The 24,904-nt window shown below is 49.8% G+C and overlaps 1 protein-coding gene across 1 annotated transcript; it reads left to right on the top strand.

Moving 5' to 3' along the window:
* The first annotated feature begins 3,448 nt into the window (after positions 1–3,448).
* Positions 3,449–5,456, top strand: LOC141242580 (olfactory receptor 4B13-like). The gene is made up of 2 exons (XM_073668850.1): positions 3,449–3,463; positions 4,515–5,456. The coding sequence occupies exons 1-2, from the start codon at positions 3,449–3,451 to the stop codon at positions 5,454–5,456; spliced, it is 957 nt and encodes a 318-aa protein (XP_073524951.1).
* Positions 5,457–24,904: the final 19,448 nt, after the last annotated feature.

Here is a 24,904-nt window from a genome sequence, read left to right as displayed (position 1 = left end):
GCTGGGATTCTCCTAGTCTACAATGTGCCTCATATGATGCTCTTGCTGGTATTCTCCTAGTCTACAATGTGCCTCATATGATGCTGTTGCTGGTATTCTCCTAGTCTACAATGTGCCTCATATGATGGTCTTGCTGGTATTCTCCTAGTCTACAATGCGCCTCATATGATGCTCTTGCTGGGATTCTCCTAGTCTACAATGTGCCTCATATGATGGTCTTGCTGGTATTCTCCTAGTCTACAATGCGCCTCATATGATGCTCTTGCTGGGATTCTCCTAGTCTACAATGTGCCTCATATGATGGTCTTGCTGGTATTCTCCTAGTCTACAATGTGCCTCATATGATGCTCTTGCTGGTATTCTCCTAGTCTACAATGTGCCTCATATGATGGTCTTGCTGGTATTCTCCTAGTCTACAATGTGCCTCATATGATGCTCTAGCTGGGATTCTCCTAGTCTACAATGTGCCTCATATGATGCTCTTGCTGGTATTCTCCTAGTCTACAATGTGCCTCATATGATGCTCTTACTGGGATTCTCCTAGTCTACAATGCGCCTCATATGATGATCTTGCTGGGATTCTCCTAGTCTACAATGCGCCTCATATGATGCTCTTGCTGGGATTCTCCTAGTCTACAATGTTTCTCATATGATGCTCTTGCTGGGATTCTTCTAGTCTACAATGCGCCTCATATGATGCTCTTGCTGGGATTCTCCTAGTCTACAATGTGCCTCATATGATGCTCTTGCTGGGATTCTCCTAGTCTACAATGTGCCTCATATGATGCTCTTGCTGGTATTCTCCTAGTCTACAATGTGCCTCATATGATGTTGTTGCTGGGATTCTCCTAGTCTACAATGTGCCTGGTATAATAATCCTGATATTATTCCCAAGTGCTCAAAAGCAATAACCTAATATAGTTCATTCCCACAGCTTTAAATTCCGTGGATTTCGTTCCTGGGGATTCTGTTCACTTAGAATTTGTATCCAGAAAGTCTGGTACTATATAATTTCTGGTGGTCTTGTATGTCCAGCAGAGAATACACAGCGGAGACATCTTCTTGTTTTTCCAGAAACCAGTACCAGGCACTACTTTATTGACATTCCCACAGCCTCCTCCACCTGAGATTTGTCGGTAATGAAGCTTTATACATAAAACAGACACATCTTATCTACAGATGAGGTGCAGATCTGCCATGTGCCAATTTTCTGGCTGTTCATCAATTATCACCTTCTGCATTTCATGAAAACCACGCGTTTCGTCATTTAAGAAAACCCAAGTTTTACATCACCTGACGGTGTGATTCTGATACTTTGCTGCATGATTCAGCGACAGGACATGAGATGCAAAAAAAAATGTATTTCTGTATATGAAAAAAACAAGCAAAAAAGTATCTTATCAGCATATAGGATAAAAAAGAAAAATAATCATCAGAGACGTTCATGAAAGCAGCGAGACCTCATCTGTCTGCCATACAAATTGCTCATTTCCTAATTCTGATGAACTTGATCCTTTGGGATTTTCTAACTCATGAAACTCGAGGGAAAGGTATGGAGATATAAATATATGGAAGCGTGCGATGAAGCTGCGAGAGTTACACAGGAGAGGACATAACAGGACGGGTTTCCGTAGATATAATATGGCTGCTGGCCCGTGCCTGTCCTACAGCATTGGTAAGCTATGGAGGAGGGTGGTTACCGGGACTTGTATTTTGGCCACTTGTTGGAAATATAGATGTAAGGTTGAAAAGTCACAAAGATGAAGGTTCCTAATGTTTAACTTTTTGATATTTTCTTCTTGATTCTTTAAATCGGGGTCGGTCAATCACAAAATACTCATGAGCAGCCGCTTGCAATGATCGTCTAAAGAGTCAAATTGGTTCAAGGTGCATTGAATTTACTTGGAATTTTACAAATAAATCAACATAGATTAAGTTCAAATTTTTTGGGGGAGTTTCACATCGGATGAATTCAGCAAAATGGTGAAAGCCATATTTTTTTTGGATGTAGAGAGCCAAGAAATGGATTAATAAAAAATACCTTACCGCTCACCAGTCCCACACCACTGCTGCACCACCACATCTGGTCCTCTATGGAGCTCTCTCCGGCCTGGTCATTCCTTCTTCACACCGTGTCTCTGTGACGAGGCTTCCAATGGAGAGTAGGCCTCTAACGCCGCAATGTGCATTACCCAAAGCTAGGTCATGACTAGGAAAAAAGCTGGAGGAAACTGAGCGGAGGACCATGTGAGGGGCTGAATTGGCGGGACGGGTGAGTGGCAAGGTCTGGGGTCAGGAGAGACGCCAATGCATAAAAGGAACATTCGATTCGCATGAAATAAATTGAATTTCCTGTCCAATTTCGAGTGATGTGTCAAAATAAAATTTGGGCAAATTTGCTCTTCAGGATGATTGTCTAAATGGGATTATTTGCCTATCAAGCAGCCATGAGATGGGTGTGTGTCACCCTACCTGGATGCCACAAGTGTAATAAAGCTGTGTCTGAGAGCAAGGGGGAGGTTCTCTGGTCAGGGGAACATTAGCATGCAATGCCTCCTGTCTCAGGCCAGTAGGGGGAGCAGGCTGCCCCTATAAAAGCTGGTACTGGGGACAGGGTTAGAGAGAACTGGGCGACCTGTCTGAGGATTCAGGTCCCAGAGCAGAGAGGGACAGTTGCATTGTAACCTAAGAGGAAGTGTGGCAGGAGAAGAGCCACAAGCCAGAGACAAGAGGCGCAGTGAGCCTGTCTTGGCAGAGAAAAGACTTACTTAACCAGACTTTGGTGTCTGAGGCTGGAAGGATTCCACATCCCCCAGCAGAGAACCAGCCCGCAAGGGACTGTACATTCCTTGGCCTAAGAAGCCTGGAGGCCCTGCCACAACCGAAGGGACCAGTAAAGCCGTACAAGGCTGGGAGCAGAAAGGAACCCACGTCGCAGGCCATACAGGCGAGAATACACGGAAAGCTCGGAAACGTGGGCTGTTACCCTATCAGGAGGAGATAGCCAGTAGGAGCGCAGAAAGCACGGTAGGCCTACACCCTCACCCTGACCAGGGCCAATTTCCCCGTTGCTCTCAGACATCCAGGTCCCCTCCTAGCCGGGACTGTTTGTGGGTCAGTTTACCTGTTCAAGTAAAGACCCTGGACTGCAACCTGTTGTCTGTGTGCTCCTTGCTCCTCCAGCACTATCATCACTGGGACTCTCACTACCATCACTCCCACCATCCACTATACTGCCCTGGGGCCGCACTCTTCCCGCGGGGAGTCACACTACCCTAGCTGCACACCTCATCAGCCTCAGCGGTCTGCAAGCAGCGGCGGTTCCTAATAACCGCAATCCACGGGTGGCGTAGTCGGACATTATCAGCAGAACATAGCAGACTACCATTGGCCTGACCACCCTGAGCCACGGAACCGGGTCGCCACTACTACCCCCATCGTTCCCCCTATGGCCCGGATCCGAGTGCCCCACGGCCCAGGGGGCGAGTCAGGTGTCTGCTCGCTCCTGTCCTAACTACTGCAGGAATATCAATATTGTGATTGCTCGGGGGTTGTCCTTGTGGCATCTTCAGAAGCCCAGATTTTCCTGTCTTTGACTTCCTTTTTTATTCCTTCTTATGAATGGACGTCATGGAACAGTAAATGCAGAGAAGTGTTACCTATTGATATATGGGACAGGGCTTTTTCTTTTTAGGAGTGAAGTAAGATGCTACAGCAACTGGTCGGCATCCCATGATCGCAGGGGCAACAGCGGAAGGGTCCTCTACGCGTGTAGATCCTGAAGCAGCTATTGATAACAGTGTCCAATGGGTTAAATGGCCAGGATTAAAGTTATCTTGGTGGCTGAAGCAGGAGCTGGGGACCTGCGGTGATTGCATGAGAACTGCTACTGTGCAATCACAGTGATGTATTTGTATGGTATTTTGAGCCAAGGAGTTAAAAGGAGGAAACTTATAATAGACCATTGGGGAATTTATGGTGGTATTCTGTAGCCACTTGCACAATGGTGCAAATAAAGTGACTTTTCAACACAAGGTAATTGCCCTGGACTATGTTGTAGCAGTAGTTGTACATCGAAATGTCTACAATGACCCCTTTAAGAGCAGAGGGGGTTTTTTTTGTCTCCATACCTTCTAAGTTATCAGGTTCTTCCAGGGATGATGTCAGAGCTGTCCTGTGTGGTCTGACCCAATCACAGGTTTCTACACTGCAGCTCCTCCTCCCCTCTCACAGCCTGCAGTCTCGGGTGCACTGAGAGATACTCCAGCTGCATCTCCCTCCTATGATATTACTGCAGGTTTGTGAACATTTATAGAGTCTGCAGGTGGATGAGGAGGAAATCACTATCCCCTAATAAGATATATACCAGTGTTATAAATTCACATCTACTATCAAGAAGAAAATGACAAAAATGTATGATGCAAAGCCTTACTTAGTGAATGTAAAGGGCTCTCATGATGTAATTCTTCTCTAAATGTCATCCTTATCAGATCAAGTCAAGCTAATTTGCAAAGATGGAAAACAGATCTTCAATCATGACCAGCTTTGAGCTCTTGGGTCTCGTGGAGATGGAAGATCATAGGTTCCTCTACTGTGTCTTTTCTCTCATTGTGTACTTCACCACCATGGGCTTGAGTGCTTTCATTGTGCATATGGTCTTGACGGAGGAAAGTCTCCATAAACCTATGTACATCCTCATATGTAATCTCATCTGCAATGGGATCTTCGGGAGCTGCTCATTCTTCCCAAAGTTTATCATAGATCTGTTGACATCTTCTAAGACCATCTCCTACAATGGTTGTCTTGTCCAATCTCTGAGTGTGTCAATTTTTGCCTACTATGAAATATTGACCTTTACCATTATGGCCTACGACCAGTATCTGGCTGTGTATCATCCATTACAGTACATCACCCTGATGACCAACAAGAAAGCCACTCATCTTCTAGCCTGGTCTCTAGTGTCCTCCTTCATAGTGATCCTGGTGGCCTTGCTCCTGACCATGAGGGTTCCTCTATGTGGGACACAAATCAAAAATATTTTTTGTGACAACATGTCTATATTTATTTTGGCTTGCATTGACACTTTTATTAATAACATATATGGGACAATTATGACTGTTGCCTTGTTCCTGTTCTCCACCATCTTCATCATTTTCTCATACCTTCGGATCTATCTTGTATGTCGTAAGTTATCACGAGAGTCCAGTCGGAAGGCCATGCACACGCTCGTCACCCACCTAATCAACTTCTCCATCTTTCTGGTGGGATTCATATTCGTCTTCATTCGATACAGAGTGGGTAGTGCCAATCTCCCCATTAGCGGTCACATCCTTCTGTCTACACCCTCCTTGGTGTTACCCCCGCTTCTCAACCCTTTGCTGTTTGGGGTAAGGACGAAAGCTCTACAGGTAAAAATGATTCATCGACTCAAAGGGATAAAGTGGAGATTTTTATAAAGGAAAAACTTCTAAAAAAAAAAAAGTATCTGATCTGATGATGCAACAAGTTGGACTTTTCAGTGGTCTCATGAGCCTTCAAGAGGAGTTTCTCAACTTTCTCATGCCAATTATCCCTCTCAAGGTATATGCACATTGTTTTTTTTGTTGTTGTTTTTTGGGGGGAGGTCTAATGAAAAACACTACAGGACACAGTCTTTCTTTGGAAAGTTTTTATAATTTCCTGAAGAAATTTTGAAAGTGAAATTCTAGATGTTTTTCCGAAGACTCAACAAAGAAAAATTCCTGTGTGCTACACCATTACACATGGCAGGACCCTCAAGTCAACGTAGCACAGGTTGTGAACCTAGGTTGTAGGGATCACAAAGAAACAATTAGAGGGGTCTCAGAAAGGATTTCAGGTTCTAAATAAAAAAATATGTAATTAAAGGCGATGGCCACAGATCAATCCTGTTTTTTGTCCATTCGCTTCCGAAATTCATAATTGACAATTTGTAGATAGTATTTGTTGTTACTTGGTTCGCTCTGTGACCAGGTTTTGTGACTCTTTAGTTCATGCCTCAATTATCATTTCTCGTCTATTGTTATATATTCTATTGCTCATTTATGTCACTGGCATTTATGTTTTACATAGTTTGCACGGCTTTTTATATATTTGTACATTATCTCTATTTGAAAATTATAAAGTAAACTTTTTTTCCTAAAAAAAAAAAAGTTACCTTTCTATTAAAGTAAGAACCCCACCACCACCACCACCACCGGTCACTGAAATAACCTGTAACTGACAAAAGTAATTTTTAATGTAAATTTACTGAATATCAATAATGAGAATCAGATTTTTCTTTTTTGATTTTGAATTTTGGTTCAATAGAAAAACGTAAAACAAATGTAATAAAAAAAATCTAAATGAAAATGTCCTTAAAATGTTGTTGCACGACCTTTGAGGCGATCGCTGCACACAGATCGATTTCTGCCCAGTCCACAGGGATTTTGGCGGCTCCTCATGAGTAGAGAGATGAGCGAAGCCGGGAATTGGACCTGACCGTTAGCGTCCGGTGCTAAATGCCGAACACGGAATTCTCCCGGAAGTCCGTTGCAATGTTCGAAGAGAATTTTCCAGCTCAAACTGTCGGGTCCCCATTGTTATCAATGGGATCCGGGTTCTGGTTCAAGTGTGGGTAAAGTTCAGGTACCTGTACCGAACTTTTTAATACAGTTCGGGGTCGGGTACCAGAACCCAAACTTCCACGGTTCTGCTAATCCCTACTCGTGAGCCCACGGCTCCTTGCGTCTCAGGCTTGGAGACGTCTTCTCCAGACTGCAGGCCTCAGCTCCGTCCTCAGATGTTCTGTAAGGGTGTAGATCAGGGTCATAGAAGCCTTTTCAGAAGAGTCCGATACTTTGCTTTCAGCCGTTCTTGGATGTTTTTGCCGTTTTGAGTCATTATCATGTCGTAGGAGCCGTGACCTGCGGCTCAGACCAAGCTTTTGGACACTCGGAAGCACATTTGGTTCCAGAATGTCTTGATAGTTTTTAGCTTTCATTGTACCCTGCATAGATTCAGGGCCCCCTGTACCAGATAGAGGAGAGCCTCCCCAGAATATCCCCGACCTCCTCCATGTGTCACAGCAGGTACAATGTTCTGTCCTTTGTTTCTGCATCTGTGAACACAGGGCTGATGTGACGCCAAAAAGCTCCAGTCTAGTCTTTATCTGTCCAGATGGCGTTCTCCCAGAAGCTCGTCAATATGCATATTGGCAAATTCCAGTCCATTTTGGCCAAGACTGCGCCGGATGATGCGATCTGACATTGATGGACCTTGACCTTGGAGTTCACTTCTAATCTTTCTGGAAGTTTCCATTCATATTATCCGTCATCATTATGTGTCATCAGTTTTCCTCTTGCAGCCGCGTCCAGGTTGGTCCTGCTACAGTCCCATAGACCTTACATGTCTGATGTAGTTACAGGAACAACTGGCTGTAGGAGACATCTTATAGCCTTTACCTGTAACATCTTTGCAAATAATTTGCTCTTTAATCGCCTGAGACAACTCTCTCCTTGACTTTCTTTGCTCCATGTGATAACAAACAGCACAGTGGCTACTTTTCACCTTTCAAATAGACACTGATTAATTACAATCTTATAGACACCCGTGATGCTAATTACAGGACGCACCTTAGTGTAACACGTTCCTATGGTCAAATTATTTTCAATCTTTTCTAGGGGAGCCATCATATTTGGCCAGGCCATTTCCATTAGTATCTTTATTCTGCAGGTCATTACAATTACAGTGATATCAGACTTAGATAGTTCTTCATATTTCACTTCTGCTGCAGAAGAAAAACTTCATAAAACAAGCTATTTTATTTCACTATTCTTCAACAGCTATAACTTTTATTTTCAATAAAGCCGTGTGAGGGACTTGTTATTGCGAGATGAATTAAGGTTTTCATCGGAACAACCTTGGAGTACAGATGACTTTTTTTGATTGCTTTTTAGTCTTTTAGATGGGAGAAATAAGACAAAAAACAGCAATTCTGACACTTTTTTTTTGTCATTCTCCAAGCATTATAAACAATGTTGTAACTTCTTTCCGTGGACCTTGATTACATTGATACCACATTTACTTTGTTGTTTTCATTGTGTTTTACTAATTTTGCTCATTAAAAATACTTGGAAGAAATGTCAGTTTCCACATCCAATGACCCCTCACATTATTTTTTTTTCCATCGGAGCCTTGCGTGATTCTTTGTGGATTAAGCTTTTAGATGTGACATTGTGGAGAACATTCTGTAGGAATTTTTTTGTCACTTTTTATTCCATTTATTTTTCACAATTCAGACATCGTTTTCTTTTTCTTTATTTTTTTTCTTTGCCAGTGATACTTAAGTAGGTACAGATGCATTGTTAAGGATTGTCATACCAATGATGTAGTGGGGTTTTTTTTTTTGTATATTTTAGCTAAAAACATTTTAATTGGCGAATTATTGAGGATTTTTTTTTTTTTAATCGTTTTACACATTTTATCTTTTTCATTTTTTTTTTCTATTTCTACTTGGGGTCCTGAACTTCTGTGGGCTGGATGGCTTGTTTTATTATTAACGGTCTTCAGATCGTTCTCGAGCTATGGCGACTTGATGGATGAACTAGCTGTAGGAAGATGGATCTTGTGCATGCCTAGATAGGTCCACCAGGGTCTTCTCCACTGTTATTTTGATTGCATCAAGTCATCGGGTTGCTAGTTTTCCTCTTCGACTTGTTCCTTCTATTCTTCCGACCATGATGTCCTTCTCCAGTGATTGCTCTCTTCATATGATGTCTCCAAAGTAGGCAAGTGGTAGTGACTCGCCCCCTGGGCCGTGGGGTACTCGAGACCGGGTCTCTGGGTTGCGCGGTGCTGATGGGGGTAGTAGTGGCAACCCGGTCCCGTGCTCAGGGTGTCAGGCTAAAATGGTGGCAGTCTCTTTATATATATATATATATATATATATATATATATATATATACATATGTGAAAGTCCGACTACGCCACCCGTGGATTGCGGTCAGGGATAACCGCCGCTGCAGGGCAGACCACTGGGGCTGGTGTTGGTGAGCAGCACAGGAATGGTATAACTCCCCACGGGAGGAGTGTAGCCCCAGGGCAGTGTAGGTGGATGTTGGGGGTGATAGTTCCGGCCGCGATAGTAAGAATGCAGAGTCCGCTTAAACAGTTCAGGGTCTTTATTGTAACAGATGGTAATGACCCAACAACAGTACCGGCTAGAAGGGGGCCTGGATGTCTGAGAACACTCGGGAAGCCCCTCTGGTCAGGGTGAGTGTGTACGCCTACCATGCTCTCTATGCTCTTTCTGACTACTCCCCTCTTTGTGGTATAATAGCCCACGTCCCTGAGCGTGCCGTGTATTCTCGCCCGTATGGCTTGAAACTTGGGCTCCTTTTACCTCTGGCCTCTCTTGGCTTTGCTGGTCCCTTCTGTTGTGGCGGAGCCTCCGGGCTTCTTAGGCCAAGGGACATGAAATCCCTCACGGATTGGTTCTTTGCTGCTGGACTTAGAGTCTTTACAGCCTCGGACCCCAATGTCCGGTTAGATGGTTCTCCCTCTCTGCCAGGACAGGCTCTCGGCGCCGTACGTCCCTGGCTAGCAGTTCCTCCACTGCCTCATGACCTCCTCAGCTTGCTGCTGACCCTTACTCTCTGGGACTAGACTCAGTCACGGTCTCAGGTCTCCCAGGTCTCTCTAACCCTGCCCCCAGTTCCAGATTTTATAGGGCAGCCTACTCCCCCTACTGGCCTGGGACAGGAGGTGCTGCATGCTAATTGTCCCTAACCAGGGAACCTCCCTCCTGCTCTCAGACACAGCCTTTATTATTTGTGGCATCCAGGCCTGGGGTGACACATTCCCCCCTAGTAAAAGTTTAGTACCCCGGGACTAAGCCCTTTAGGCCAAAAACAAACAGGGTAAATACACCCGACCATAAAACATCAGCAAATACCAGCACAATTTGAGTTCTTAAGGTCACAGTGTGGTCTGTGACCGGGTGTCCATATCACCAACAAAAGGGAGCTTAAACCGGGTGGGGGTCTGTCCTAGCCCCGAGTCCTTGACAGTCTTTGGTGGACAGTCTTTATTCATTCCTCGGTTAAGCTCCAAACAAACCTTACAAAGAGTCCCGGTTATTTAATGTCCATAACCTGTTAGTCCGTTTGGTTAACTGAAAGAAACTGAAAAACATAATCACTGGTCATGCAATTAACTTTTCAAACATTTCAACATTTGACAATTATTTATAAGGGTTATTTACAGTTTTTAGCACACCCTATATTTTCCAGCAAGCGGGTATCTGCCCCCTAGTGCTCCGGGTTGACCTACGTAACCCACTGTCTGGAGGTGGTCTAACCTGGCTTTCCCCACTATCATTGAGGGTACAGTTACTAGCTGGGTTTACAGGCAGTGCAGGCAGCTGTCTGCGGGTCCTTTGGCTTACCGCAGGCATGGCAGGCTCACTGTCAGCTGAGTGTTGACTCTCCTGGGCTGCTGGCATGGGTTCTTCTGCCTCCGGGGCTGCTTGTTCTTCTGATTCTTCCTGCTCTCCTGTAGGTTCTTGCTGGGTTGGTTGAAGGTAGTGTAGGACGGGTACCACTATTGCGTCATTTATCCGAGTCCAGGATCGGGAGAACTCTCCGAGAACTGTGCTGACCATTTCTTCCTTGTCCACTGCAGGCTCAAGGTCATCTTGATCTTCACTTGCACTCTGTAGTTGCTCGGGGCACCGTTTTAGGTGGTCTCTGGAGACAGTGTTTGTGGTCTCTCCTCCATCCTTGCTTATTACACATACCTTCGAGTTGTCATGGTTGGACGGCAGTACTGTGTACGGGTCTCTCTCCCACTGGTCATCTAGCTTGTGAAGCCTTCTCTTCCGCTTCAGGACCTGCTCGCCAGGTTCCAGGGGACCAGCAGGGGCGTGTTGGCTGAAGAGCCTCTCTTGCTTTTCTCTTGCTTGAGCCAGGCTCCTCTCCTTACTCTCCTGTACCTTTTTGTACTGTAGCCGCCGTTCTGTATCCCAGTCCGCATCTGGGGAGGTGTCCTCGGGTGTCAGGACTCCCATCTCCAGGTCCATAGGCAGCTTACCTGGTCTTGCTCGCATCAGGTAAGCCGTGGTGCAGTTGGTAGCATTCACCGGGATATGATTGTATAAGTCTATCAGGTCCGGCAGTTTTTCTGGCCACAGGCTGCGTTCTTCCAGGGGCAACGTCTTGAGGAGATCAATGACTATCTGATTCATTTTCTCACACATCCCATTGGTTTGTGGGTGGTAAGGCGTCGTCCGAATCTTCTTACAGCCATAGAGGTTGCAGAACTCTTGGAAGACTTCAGCCTCGAACGCTGGACCTTGGTCTGTCAGTACCTGTTCCGGATACCCATGTGGGCGGCAGAAGTGTTGCTGGAAGGCTCTGGCCACCGTTTGGGCTGTCAAGTCTTTAACCGGGACCACCACCAGGAACCGGGAATAGTGATCCACTATTGTCAGGGCATAGATGTAGCCCGACCGGCTTGGAGCCAATTTCACATGATCCAGAGCTACCAGCTCAAGAGGCTGCCTGGTGACAATGGGCCTCAAGGGTGTCTTCTGGCTGGTACGGTCCTTCCTTCTTAGGTTACATGGGCCACAGTCCCTGCACCACTTCTCTATGGCCCCTCTCATACCTATCCAGAAGAACCGTTCTCTCAGTAGGAACTCTACTTTCTTCCAACCGAAGTGTCCCGCTCTGTCATGGTAGGCCTCCAGAACCATAGCCGCATCTCGTCTTGGGACCACTACTTGCCAGGTCAGCTCGTGTGTCCGGTGGTTGACAAGCCTTCTGCACAGCTTACCTTCGTAGAGGAATAATCTGCTCTTCTCCTTCCACAGCTGCTTAGCTTCCTCTGGAGCATCCGGATCAGGGCGAGCGTCTGCCTGGGTCAGCATCTCTTTCACCAGGCGGACTGCAGGGTCACTATCCTGCGTTTCAGCCCAGCCGTGATGAGGTAAGGGGTTGAACATGACGGTGGTTACGTTCTTGTCTCTTACGCTGTGGGAATATTGGGTGGCCCCATACCGGTGAAAAGCAGGGAGCTCCACCTCCTCCAGCTCTTCTGGATCTTCTTCCCCGTCGGGTAAGTGAGGCATTCTTGATAGTGTGTCTGCGTTGGCATTGGTTCGGCCCGCTCGGTATTTGATCGTGAAGTCATAATTTGACAGCCGGGCCATCCACCGCTGCTCTAGGGCACCAAGTCTAGCATTGTCCAGATGTGTCAACGGGTTGTTGTCCGTGTACACAGTGAACTTTGCAGAGGCCAGGTAATGTTTAAACCGTTCTGTTACGGCCCACACCACTGCCAATAACTCTAGCTTGAAGGAGCTGTATTTCTCCGGGTTTCTTTCGGTGGGCCTCAGCTTCCGGCTGGCATACGCTATCACTCGTTCCCTGCCCTGTTGATTTTGGGACAGTACGGCTCCTAGCCCCACATTACTGGCGTCGGTGTGGAGGATAAAAGGCTGGCCATAATCAGGGTAGGCCAGAATTTCATCCCCCATGAGGGCCATCTTCAGATGGCGGAAGGAATCCTCTTCCAACTTATCCCACTTGAAGGGTGGTTTGTTACTTCTAGTTTTGGACTGACCTATTAGGAGGTCCTGCATAGGAGCTGCCATCTTAGTGAACCCAGGGATGAACCTTCGGTAGTAGCCTACCAACCCGAGGAATTGCCTCACTTCTTTGATGTTAGAGGGGCTTGGCCAGCTCTTGATTGCTGTAACCTTGTCGGGGTTGGGGGCTACTCCCTCTGCACTCACCACGTGTCCTAGGTACTGTACCTTCGGTTTCAACAGGTGACACTTTGAGGGCTTCACCTTCAGGCCAAAGCCTGCCAGGGCTTCGAACACCTCTGCCAGGTGTTTCAGATGGTCCTCGTAGGTCTTTGAATATACAATCACGTCGTCCAGGTAAAGTAGGACCGTCTCAAAGTTTCGGTGCCCTAGACATCATTCCATCAGCCTCTGGAAGGTCCCGGGTGCGTTGCAGAGCCCGAATGGCATACAGTTGAACTCGCTCAGTCCCATCGGGGTGGTGAATGCGGTCTTCTCCTTGTCAGCCTCTGCCACAGGAACCTGCCAGTACCCGCTAGTAAGGTCCAAAGTAGAGAAGAAATTAGCTGATTTTAGTGCGGCCAAAGACTCCTCTATTCTAGGCAACGGGTAGGCGTCTTTGTGGGTGATACGGTTGATTTGTCTATAGTCGACTCACATTCTCATGGTACCGTCTTTCTTTTTTACCAGAACCAAGGGGGCTGCCCAGGGGCTACAGCTGTCTCTAATGACCCCAGCTTCTTTCATTTCTCTCAGCATGCCCTTTGCGTTCTGATAATGTGCAGGGGGTACAGGTCTGTGCTTCTCTTTTATTGGTGGGTGGCTCCCCGTGGGGATGTGGTGTTCTACCCCCTTTACTTGGCCGAAGTCCAATGGGTGCTTGCTAAAAACTCTTTCATATTGCTGCACCACCCGGTAGACTCCTTGTTTTTGGTGCAGGGGAGTGGAGTCAGCACCCACATGGAGTTTCTGGCACCAGTCCTCCTTTTGTTTCTGGGAGCCATTACCCTCCGCCTGAGGAGATGGAGGCAAGGGTTCCACAGCCCTGACAGCTTTATGTTCAACAGTAAACAGTTTGGCGAGTGTAGCGTACCTGGGTAAGTGTACCTCCCTCTCCCCAATGTTGAGGATGCGGACGGGCACCCTCCCATGACGGACATCAACCACCCCCCGGGCTGTCAAAATGGTGGGCCTGCTGTCTGAGTACACGGGTTCTACCATGGCTTGGTAGTCTCTTCCTCTCAACCCGATTGCAGTCCGACACCAGATCATCATTTCACTTTCGGGAGGCATGGAAATGGGGAACGGGTCACTCAGTCTTACGCTACCGATCTCACCACCAGACAATTCTACCTGTTGCCGTCTCATCAGAGCCCTTATCTCTTTCTGGAGGACTCTCTGTTGGCTGGAACTAGCATTCATCGCCACCTGCTGCAAAATTACAATTATTTCTGAAAGACAATTTTCAATCAAGTTAGTACCCAAGGTTATTTTAGGGTGACTTTCACGACGATCAATGTCCACAATAATCACTCCCTGTGCCGGCAATTCAACTTTACCAATCTTAATGGTCATCTGTCTGAACCCCACCTGCGGCACGGGCTGGCCATTGCTGGCGATGATGCTCAAGTCATTGTCTGGATAGCGTGTTATATCAGCGTCACTCCAATACTGATTAAAAAGTACATAAGGGATAGTGGTTACTTGCGACCCGGTATCCAGCAAGGCGCTCATGGGGATACCGTCCAGCACCACGGGTAAAACCGGGCGCCCCCCAACGTACTTATTATGCCAATTGTAAGGGCCTGGTGACCTTATGCCTGGGGGTTGGCCCTCTGCCCCAGGTTGGACCCGCTTAAATTACAGTACCTGGAAATGTGTCCGGGCTGGTTGCATCGACGGCAAATGGGCTGTCCATCCTCTGCGTAGCGGTCTGTGGGCCTCCCTCTGAACGACGGGGTCCTCCTCTGTCGACGGACGGACATCCTCTGGACTGGAAGCCAGCTCGATGGGTCCTGACGGGTCCACCTGTAACGACTGGACGGTCCTGGTCAACGCCGCAACACTCTTTGTCAGCTCCTGGACTTGATGGTGCAGATCTTTAGAACGGGGCTTGGTTCTGGGCCTGTGCATCAGCCCCCACAGAGTCCGTAGAGGAGGGCGCCGCCTCCTGGTGGTAAGTGAGAGCAGGGAGCCGGGGGGTTACAGCGCCACTTGGTGCAGGTTCACGGAGCACCCTGATGGCCCTATCTTTAAACTGGGCAAAGGTCAGGCCAGGGTTCGGAAAGGCCATGAGGCGCAGCTGGGTTCTGTGGGCGCTGGACAGCAGACCTTCTATGAACTGTTCAGTTAATAGTTTATCTGTATCCTGCACGCTGCCAGGGTCAGCTTGTTGATGGCTCTCAAGGCTTCCTGTAAATTTAGGGCATAATCTCTGATGCTGTCCTGTGTCCGCTGCTTACATCCGTAGAACCGCATTTTAATTTCAGCTGAGGTGCGGGTGTCAAAGGTACCCCGCAGCCGGGCCAGAATGTCCTTTACAGTCCTTTTCTCCTCAGCTGACCATGATTTTACCTCCCGTTGGGCCGCACCGGTTAACTGCCCTGTCAGTATGCTGATTTTTTGTTCTTCTGTTAAGGGATAGACTTTAAATAAACTGTGCAGTCTTTCCTTAAAGTCACTTAATGTATGGGATTCCCCTGAGTACTGGGGCAGCCACCGCTGCTGCAGCCACGCTGGTGGTAGTGGGCCCCTCCGCTTCCAACATCTTCGTCCCCCCTAGTTAACCGTGGCCTACCTTCCATTGATCCTCTTCTGTAGGCCGCGGCTCCGCTTGAGCTGCTCCGGACGAGGACCTTGCGTCGCGTCCTGGTGACGTCAGCGTCGCGCTCTCTCCTTCCAGGACCTTGCGCAGCGTCGGTGCGTAGGGCGGGGCTTCAGGTCTCGCGCGGTTTTGACGTCCACGCCCCTCTTCTTCCCGCGCGGCGTCCCGAAGATGGCGCCCGATGGCGGGAAAATGGCTGAAGATGGCGGGAAACGGCTCCGGATGGTGGGAAATCTCTTTTTAAGGTACGTATACAGTCTTTTCAGGCACACAATACCAATACCCGTTTGTGGCGGGTTGGTCACAATCCTGCCGACTACGCCAGAAAGCTGACTCGCCCCCTGGGCCGTGGGGTACTCGAGACCGGGTCTCTGGGTTGCGCGGTGCTGATGGGGCTAGTAGTGGCAACCCGGTCCCGTGCTCAGGCTAAAATGGTGGCAGTCTCTTTATATAATATATATATATATATATATATATATATATACATACATACATATATATACACAAATACATGTGAAAGTCCGACTACGCCACCCGTGGATTGCAGTAAGGGATAACCGCTGCTGCAGGGCAGACCGCTGGGGCTGGTGTTGGTGAGCAGCACAGGAATGGTATGACTCCCCACGGGAGGAGTGTAGCCCCAGGGTAGTGTAGGTGGATGTTGGGGGTGATAGTTCCGGCCGCGATAGTCAGAATGCAGAGTCCGCTTAAACAGTTCAGGGTCTTTATTGTAACAGATAGTAATGACCCAACAACAGTACCGGCTAGAAGGGGGCCTGGATGTCTGAGAACACTCAGGAAGCCCCTCTGGTCAGGGTGAGGGTGTAGGCCTACCGTGCTCTCTATGCTCTTTCTGACTATTCCCCTCTTCGTGGTATAATAGCCCACGTCCCTGAGCGTGCCGTGTATCCTCGCCCGTATGGCTTGCAACTTGGGCTCCTTTTACCTCTAGCCTCTCTTGGCTTTGCTGGTCCCTTCTGTTGTGGCGGAGCCTCCGGGCTTCTTAGGCCAAGGGACATGAAATCCCTCGCGGATTGGTTCTTTGCTGCTGGATTTAGAGTCTTTACAGCCTCAGACTCCAATGTCCGGTTAGATGGTTCTCCCTCTCTGCCAGGACAGGCTCTCAGCGCCGTACGTCCCTGGCTAGCAGTTCCTCCACTGCCTCACGACCTCCTCAGCTTGCTGCTGACCCTTACTCTCTGGGACTAGACTCAGTCACGGTCTCAGGTCTCTCTAACCCTGCCCCCAGTTCCAGCTTTTATAGGGGCAGCCAGCTCCCCCTACTGGCCTGGGACAGGAGGTGCTGCATGCTAATTGTCCCTAACCAGGGAACCTCCCTCCTGCTCTCAGACACAGCCTTTATTATTTGTGGCATCCAGGCCTGGGCTGAAACAGTAGCTTGGTGATTGGCGTGTAAGCAAAAGCATCTTACACAAGAACTTAGAGCAACATCTATAGCAACTGATGTGCATTTTATCCATCACTAGTGTATAACGTATGGAAATCCGAGAACCCCTTGATGACTTTTCTGGATTTCAGATCAGTTTGCGAGGAGTGAACTTTTGAGATAACTCAACTAAAGTCAAGGCCATCTTCATCTGAGGACACATTACAAATCATACTGCTCCACGTACTGGTAATACTGAAGGGAAGGAGCATTTACAGTTGTCTTCCCCCAGACAGTTTGTTACCTCTTCTGATCCTCTGCCCACTAGAGTCCTATATCCTGGGGTCAAGTACACTATATGAAAAAAAAAGTATGTGCCCCCATCCACATCCAACCTCCAGGAGATTTTCTGGCCTCCCATCGTACATCCACAGACATTAGTATGGAGTCGGCCCCTCTGCAGATATAACGGCTCTCGCTCTTCTGGGAAGACTTTGTACAAGATTTTGGAGGAGTCTATGGGACAGTCCGCCTTTTCATTCAGAAGAGCATTTGTGGGGTCAGACCCTGATGTTGGGGGGGAGGTCAGGCTCACAATCTCCGTTCTGGTTCAACCCAAAGGTGTTGGATGTTGTTGAGGTCCCGGCTCTGGGCAGCCGCTCATGCTCTACACCCCCCACCTCATGTCTATATGACAGTCATGGGTAACAGAAAAGGGTTGTTCCCACAAAGCTGAAGATACAGTTGTCCCCAACGTCTTGTGCTGAAAATTAAGATTTCCCATCACTGGAGCTGGGGGTCCCCGGCCGCCCCCTGATAACAGCCCATAGCATTATCCTCCTCCACCACCTGTAGAGAGGGCACAATGCAGTCAGGGGGTAACGTCCTCCTGGAATCACCAAACCCAGACTCTTCCATCAGACGCAGATAGAGGAGTGTGATCCAGAACACGTCTCCTCCAGAGTCCAGTGGAGGCGGCTTTACACCACTCCATCCGACGCTCGACATTGTGCTTGGTGATGTACTTGGGGGAACTAAATGCAGATGAGTAAGGAATTGGCTAAATGCCAGGAAACAAAGGGTCGTAATAAATGGTACATTCTCTAAATGGGATATAGCAGTGGGGAATGCAGGGATCTGTGCCGGGGGGCAGTGGGGACCGCGGGGACCTGTGCCGGGGGGCAGTGGGGACCGCGGGGACCTGTGCCGGGGGGCAGTGGGGAATGCAGGGATCTGTGCCGGGGGGCAGTGGGGAATGCAGGGATCTGTGCCGGGGGGCAGTGGGGAATGCAGGGATCTGTGCCGGGGGGCAGTGGGGACCGCAGGGACCTGTGCCGGGGGCAGTGGGGAATGCAGGGACCTGTGCCGGGGGGCAGTGGGGACCGCAGGGACCTGTGCCGGGGGGCAGTGGGGAATGCAGGGATCTGTGCCGGGGGGCAGTGGGGAATGCAGGGATTTGTGCCGGGGGAAAGTGGGGAATGCAGGGATCTGTGCCGGGGGCAGTGGGGACCGCAGGGACCTGTGCTAGGACCGATTCTTTTTAACCTCTTTATTAATGACCTTGGGGATGGGATTGTGAGTAAAGTTTCAGTTTTTGCTGACGACCCCAAACTATGCAGAATATTAAAATCTGATCTTGACGTTACGATATTGCAGAACGATCTGGATAAGAGACTGAATGGACAAACACTTGGCAGATGAGATTAATGTAGATAAATGTATAATAATGGGACGGAGTAATCCTATCGCTGCATACACATTAGATGGGAGAATACTCGGAACTACAGAAAAGGAGACGGACGGGGTATTCTGGTTACAAATAAGCTGAGCTGCAGTACTCAATGTCAGGCAGCAGCTGCAAAAGCAAACATTTTAGGATGTATAAAAATAGAAATAAAATCCCACGATCCCAAGGTATTGTTACCCCTTTATAAATCACTGGTGAGGCCACATCTGGAATATGGGATCCAGTTTTGGCTCCACATTTTAAAAAGGATATTAAGAAGCTAGAGTCAGTTCAAAGGCGGCAACTAGATTATTACAAGGGACGGAGGCCTCTCCTATATTACACGGGACGGAGGCCTCTCCTCTATGATGGAGGCTGCTCCTCTATTATATATGATTGAGGCTGCTCCTCTATTATATATGATGGAGGCCTCTCCTACATTACACGGGACGGAGGCCTCTCCTCTATGATGGAGGCTACTCCTCTATTATATATGATGGAGGCTGCTCCTCTATTATATATGATGGAGGCCTCTCCTATATTACACGGGATGGAGGCCTCTCCTCTATGATGGAGGCTGCTCCTCTATTATATATGATGGAGGCCTCTCCTATATTACACGGGATGGAGGCCTCTCCTCTATGATGGAGGCTGCTCCTCTATTATATATGATGGAGGCTGCTCCTCTATTATATATGATGGAGGCTGCTCCTATATTACACGGGATGGAGGTCTCTCCTCTATGATGGAGGCTGCTCCTCTATTGCACGGGACGGAGGCCTGTCCTACATTGCACGGGACGGAGGCCTGTCCTACATTGCACGGGACGGAGGCCTGTCCTACATTGCACGGGACGGAGGCCTGTCCTACATTGCACGGGACGGAGGCCTGTCCTACATTGCACGGGACGGAGGCCTGTCCTACATTGCACGGGACGGAGGCCTGTCCTACATTGCACGGGACGGAGGCCTGTCCTACATTGCACGGGACGGAGGCCTGTCCTACATTGCACGGGACGGAGGCCTGTCCTACATTGCACGGGACGGAGGCCTGTCCTACATTGCACGGGACGGAGGCCTGTCCTACATTGCACGGGACGGAGGCCTGTCCTACAATGCACGGGACGGAGGCCTGTCCTACACTGCACGGGACGGAGGCCTGTCCTACACTGCACGGGACGGAGGCCTGTCCTACACTGCACGGGACGGAGGCCTGTCCTACACTGCACGGGACGGAGGCCTGTCCTACACTGCACGGGACGGAGGCCTGTCCTACACTGCACGGGACGGAGGCCTGTCCTACACTGCACGGGACGGAGGCCTGTCCTACACTGCACGGGACGGAGGCCTGTCCTACACTGCACGGGACGGAGGCCTGTCCTACACTGCACGGGACGGAGGCCTGTCCTACACTGCACGGGACGGAGGCCTGTCCTACACTGCACGGGACGGAGGCCTGTCCTACACTGCACGGGACGGAGGCCTGTCCTACACTGCACGGGACGGAGGCCTGTCCTACACTGCACGGGACGGAGGCCTGTCCTACACTGCACGGGACGGAGGCCTGTCCTACATTGCACGGGACGGAGGCCTGTCCTACACTGCACGGGACGGAGGCCTGTCCTACATTGCACGGGACGGAGGCCTGTCCTACATTGCACGGGACGGAGGCCTGTCCTACATTGCACGGGACGGAGGCCTCTCCTCTATTAGACGGGACGGAGGCCTCTCCTCTATTAGACGGGACGGAGGCCTCTCCTCTATCAGACGGGACGGAGGCCTCTCCTCTATCAGACGGGACGGAGGCCTCTCCTCTATCAGACGGGACGGAGGCCTCTCCTCTATCAGACGGGACGGAGGCCTCTCCTCTATCAGACGGGACGGAGGCCTCTCCTCTATCAGACGGGACGGAGGCCTCTCCTCTATCAGACGGGACGGAGGCCTCTCCTCTATCAGACGGGACGGAGGCCTCTCCTCTATCAGACGGGACGGAGGCCTCTCCTCTATCAGACGGGACGGAGGCCTCTCCTCTATCACACGGGACGGAGGCCTCTCCTCTATCACACGGGACGGAGGCCTCTCCTCTATCACACGGGACGGAGGCCTCTCCTCTATCACACGGGACGGAGGCCTCTCCTCTATCAGACGGGACGGAGGCCTCTCCTCTATCAGACGGGACGGAGGCCTCTCCTCTATCAGACGGGACGGAGGCCTCTCCTATATTAGACGGGACGGAGGCCTCTCCTATATTAGACGGGACGGAGGCCTCTCCTATATTAGACGGGACGGAGGCCTCTCCTATATTACACAGGACAGAGGCCTCTCCTACATTACACAGGATGGAGGCCTCTCCTACATTACACAGGATGGAGGCCTCTCCTACATTACACAGGATGGAGGCCTCTCCTACATTACACAGGATGGAGGCCTCTCCTACATTACACAGGATGGAGGCCTCTCCTACATTACACAGGATGGAGGCCTCTCCTACATTACACAGGATGGAGGCCTCTCCTACATTACACAGGATGGAGGCCTCTCCTACAGTACAGACCAAAAGTTTGGACACACCTTCTCATTTAAAGATTTTTCTGTAATAACATGACTATGAGAATTGTACATTCACACTGAAGGCATCAAAACTATGAATTACCACATGTGGAATTATATACTTAACAGAAAAGTGTGAAACAACTGAAAATATGTCTTATATTCTAGGTTCTTCAAAGTAGCCACCTTTTGCTTTGATTACTGCTTTGCACACTCTTGGCATTCTCTTGATGAGCTTCAAGAGGTAGTCACCGACCATGAAGCCCCCCGGCGGAGGCGCAGTGTTTGTGCTGATACCAGAGGAGGTCTGGACTCTGCAGTTATGGGGTCAGCAGAGCGGTGGGGACTTTTCCACCCTCTGCTCCTCGGCTTCCCCCTTTCCTTCTTCATGAAAGATTGTATAAGTGAATTGCAAAAAGTAAATCACATCCAAACACAAATATAATAACCAGAGTTTATTTGAACACCAGTTACACAATAAATCACATTAAAAAAAATACGATATACCTGCAACAAGTCTGTAGAAAAATCAATAAAACATCAACATAACGAGGTAACCATGAAAAACGAACAAGTCTATACAGCCGTAGCTTCCTTATATGAGGAGGATATGGAGGGGAGTCCAGAATTAGAAAAAAACATGGCTGCTTTCTTCAAAAACATCACCAAACCGGTCCATGGGTCAAACTGTAATACCACACACAACCTGTGGACAGCAGTGGCGCCAATTCTGGAAGGAAGCGGCCAAGTTTCTCTAGTTTTGACACCCTCTTAAAAGGTCATCAGCAGTGTAACCCTGTGTAGTGATTCACCGGCTTTACCCCCACAATCAGCTCAGTTAGACCATACAGTGATTTGTCCAATGGATGGGGTGGTCTTCTTGTTTAAGGATATAGGCATGGATTTGGGTGGATTAGAAGCTATACTAACTACATGTATGGACACAGTCTCGGACAATTTTCCCATCTCTTCAAAAATGGATTTTCAGTTCACGAAGTTACATGGTCAATGAATGCTGCTTAGAAGAACCACCACTAGTACAAGTGTCCTCAACCCAACCGTAGCTGGTTATCTGATGTTTTCAGAAAATGTGGAATAAATAGAGGAACCAGAAGATCGCAAGAGCTTCAACTCATAGGCCGGTTGGTGACTGAACTCTTCGGCAAGAACGTTGACGAAGTTTTAAAGATTTGGGGAAAATGGGAAGAGAGACCGTTGCGGGGGCAGACGCTCAGTACGGAGCAGGTTTCGCGAGCAGTGAAAGGTTCTCATCTCAGTCTGTGACACGTGGATGAATGATATTAAATTACAGAAACAAAAGCAAAAACCAAAATCACAAGCAACCATTGAACGATTCTCAACCTCATTCTCCGAAGAACCTTGAAAATGGAGGACTTTACTACAGTCCCGCCAATACAAGCAATAACCGTAGGGTCTATGTACATGTAGGCCCTGCTAGTGCAATATACAAACAGCTGTCCCGTCTTCGCCTCGCAACCCAAAACAGGACATTAATAGACTCGTCCATCCAACTAATTGCAGGGTTGTAGCAATTAGTGGGAAAAAACCTGTCAACTGAGTCAAGAATAACATACCGCCAACTATTGGTAAAGCCAACTGGGATTAAAGGAACCCTGGACCAGAACTGGTCGTTTGAGGAATTGGTGGACATTGATTGAAGAACCACATGATGGGCAACTATTGTGAATGTGTGGAATAGAGCAAGTAGGCTTCCCAGTACTCATGGTCCTCCTCAAAAACATTAAGAGCCTTCAAAAAGAAGCATGTCTTGAGTGGCCAACGAGGTTCGCGGGAAGTAGAGAAGCAATTCTTTGGTTTTTCAACTGGGTGACACCTTCCCCAATAAATGATACCTGGTCTCAGAACACCAGGTGGGAGCCGCCAAGAACTCAGGTTGGTCATCTTCATGTGGACACAATAGACCTTATTTCTGTAGTTGAATGGTAAGGTATGGTGGTTTTATTCTGATTGTCAACAATTTAAAAGGTGTTGTCCTCTACTCAGATAATAATGGGTCTATCCTTAGGATAGGTCATTGATATGAGATCGGTTTGTCACACACCTGAGACCACCCAATGATCACAGGTCAGAAGCTCTGGCAGTGGCCGGATGTACTCAGTACAGAATACCCCCAGCTCCGTACATCATGGGGTGGCGATTCTGCAGCTCAGCTCCTATTGAAGTTAATGATCAGAGCTGCCATTCCTTGAACGGCAACTACAAAGGTGTACGGGACCGAGATGTTCTATTTCTACACTGTGGACATCAGGTCAATGCCAGAGCCACTGACAGCCGATCGGTGGGGGGACACCCAGTAATCAGATACTGACCTAGCCAGTGGAGAGGTCACCCACATCCAAGCCCTGGACAACTTGAATCCTGAATGGTCAAGTCCCAAACAGCTGCTAATTGATACATGACCGAACTGTTCATTCGTCTGACTGGTACGAGAAGTGACATCCTCCAAAAAAAGAGGTCATCAACATGGGGTAAAGCAAAGAGGACAAGAAGGGATGTGGGCACTTTGGTAGCACATATAGTATTGCACTGGGAGGGGCGCTGCTTCTCGGAGGTCTGACCGAGGCACACAGTCACATCCCCTCCTCCACAGCAGCTGAAATCTCAATCTGGCTATAACCTAGGCACATTGCAGCGCCCCCTAGAGGAGGTTGCATCTATATATATAGTGTTTCATCGTAGGACAGACCGGAGCAGTGCAATATGACATAGTGCAAAAAGGGTAACCCTGGAGCGAGCATGAAACCAGAGCCGCGGGGGAAGACATCACCAACCGCAGTGCAATAAGCTTCAGTACAGACATGTGGAGGCCGCTCACGGCACAGCGCAGATCGCCGGACGCCCAGCGGCACAGCGCAGATCGCCGGACGCCCAGCGGCACTGCGCAGATCGCCAGACGCCCAGCGGCACTGCGCAGATCGCCAGACGCCCAGCGGCACTGCGCAGATCGCCGGACGCCCAGCGGCACTGCGCAGATCGCCGGACGCCCAGCGGCACTGCGCAGATCGCCGGACGCCCAGCGGCACTGCGCAGATCGCCGGACGCCCAGCGGCACTGCGCAGATCGCCGGACGCCCAGCGGCACTGCGCAGATCGCCGGACGCCCAGCGGCACTGCGCAGATCGCCGGACGCCCAGCGGCACTGCGCAGATCGCCGGACGCCCAGCGGCACTGCGCAGATCGCCGGACGCCCAGCGGCACTGCGCAGATCGCCGGACGCCCAGCGGCACTGCGCAGATCGCCGGACGCCCAGCGGCACTGCGCAGATCGCCGGACGCCCAGCGGCACTGCGCAGATCGCCGGACGCCCAGCGGCACTGCGCAGATCGCCGGACGCCCAGCGGCACTGCGCAGATCGCCGGACGCCCAGCGGCACTGCGCAGATCGCCGGACGCCCAGCGGTACAGCGCAGATCGCCGGACGCCCAGCGGCACTGCGCAGATCGCCGGACGCCCAGCGGCACTGCGCAGATCGCCGGACGCCCAGCGGCACTGCGCAGATCGCCGGACGCCCAGCGGCACTGCGCAGATCGCCGGACGCCCAGCGGCACTGCGCAGATCGCCGGACGCCCAGCGGCACTGCGCAGATCGCCGGACGCCCAGCGGCACTGCGCAGATCGCCGGACGCCCAGCGGCACTGCGCAGATCGCCGGACGCCCAGCGGCACTGCGCAGATCGCCGGACGCCCAGCGGCACTGCGCAGATCGCCGGACGCCCAGCGGCACTGCGCAGATCGCCGGACGCCCAGCGGCACTGCGCAGATCGCCGGACGCCCAGCGGCACTGCGCAGATCGCC

Source organism: Phyllobates terribilis, unplaced genomic scaffold (assembly GCF_046119375.1).
Source record: "Phyllobates terribilis strain yellow unplaced genomic scaffold, ASM4611937v1 Scaffold_2__4_contigs__length_985480577, whole genome shotgun sequence".
Lineage (NCBI taxonomy): Eukaryota > Metazoa > Chordata > Amphibia > Anura > Dendrobatidae > Phyllobates > Phyllobates terribilis.
The sequence above is the reverse complement of the archived record's forward strand: the minus strand, read 5'-3'. Positions and strand labels throughout refer to the sequence as shown.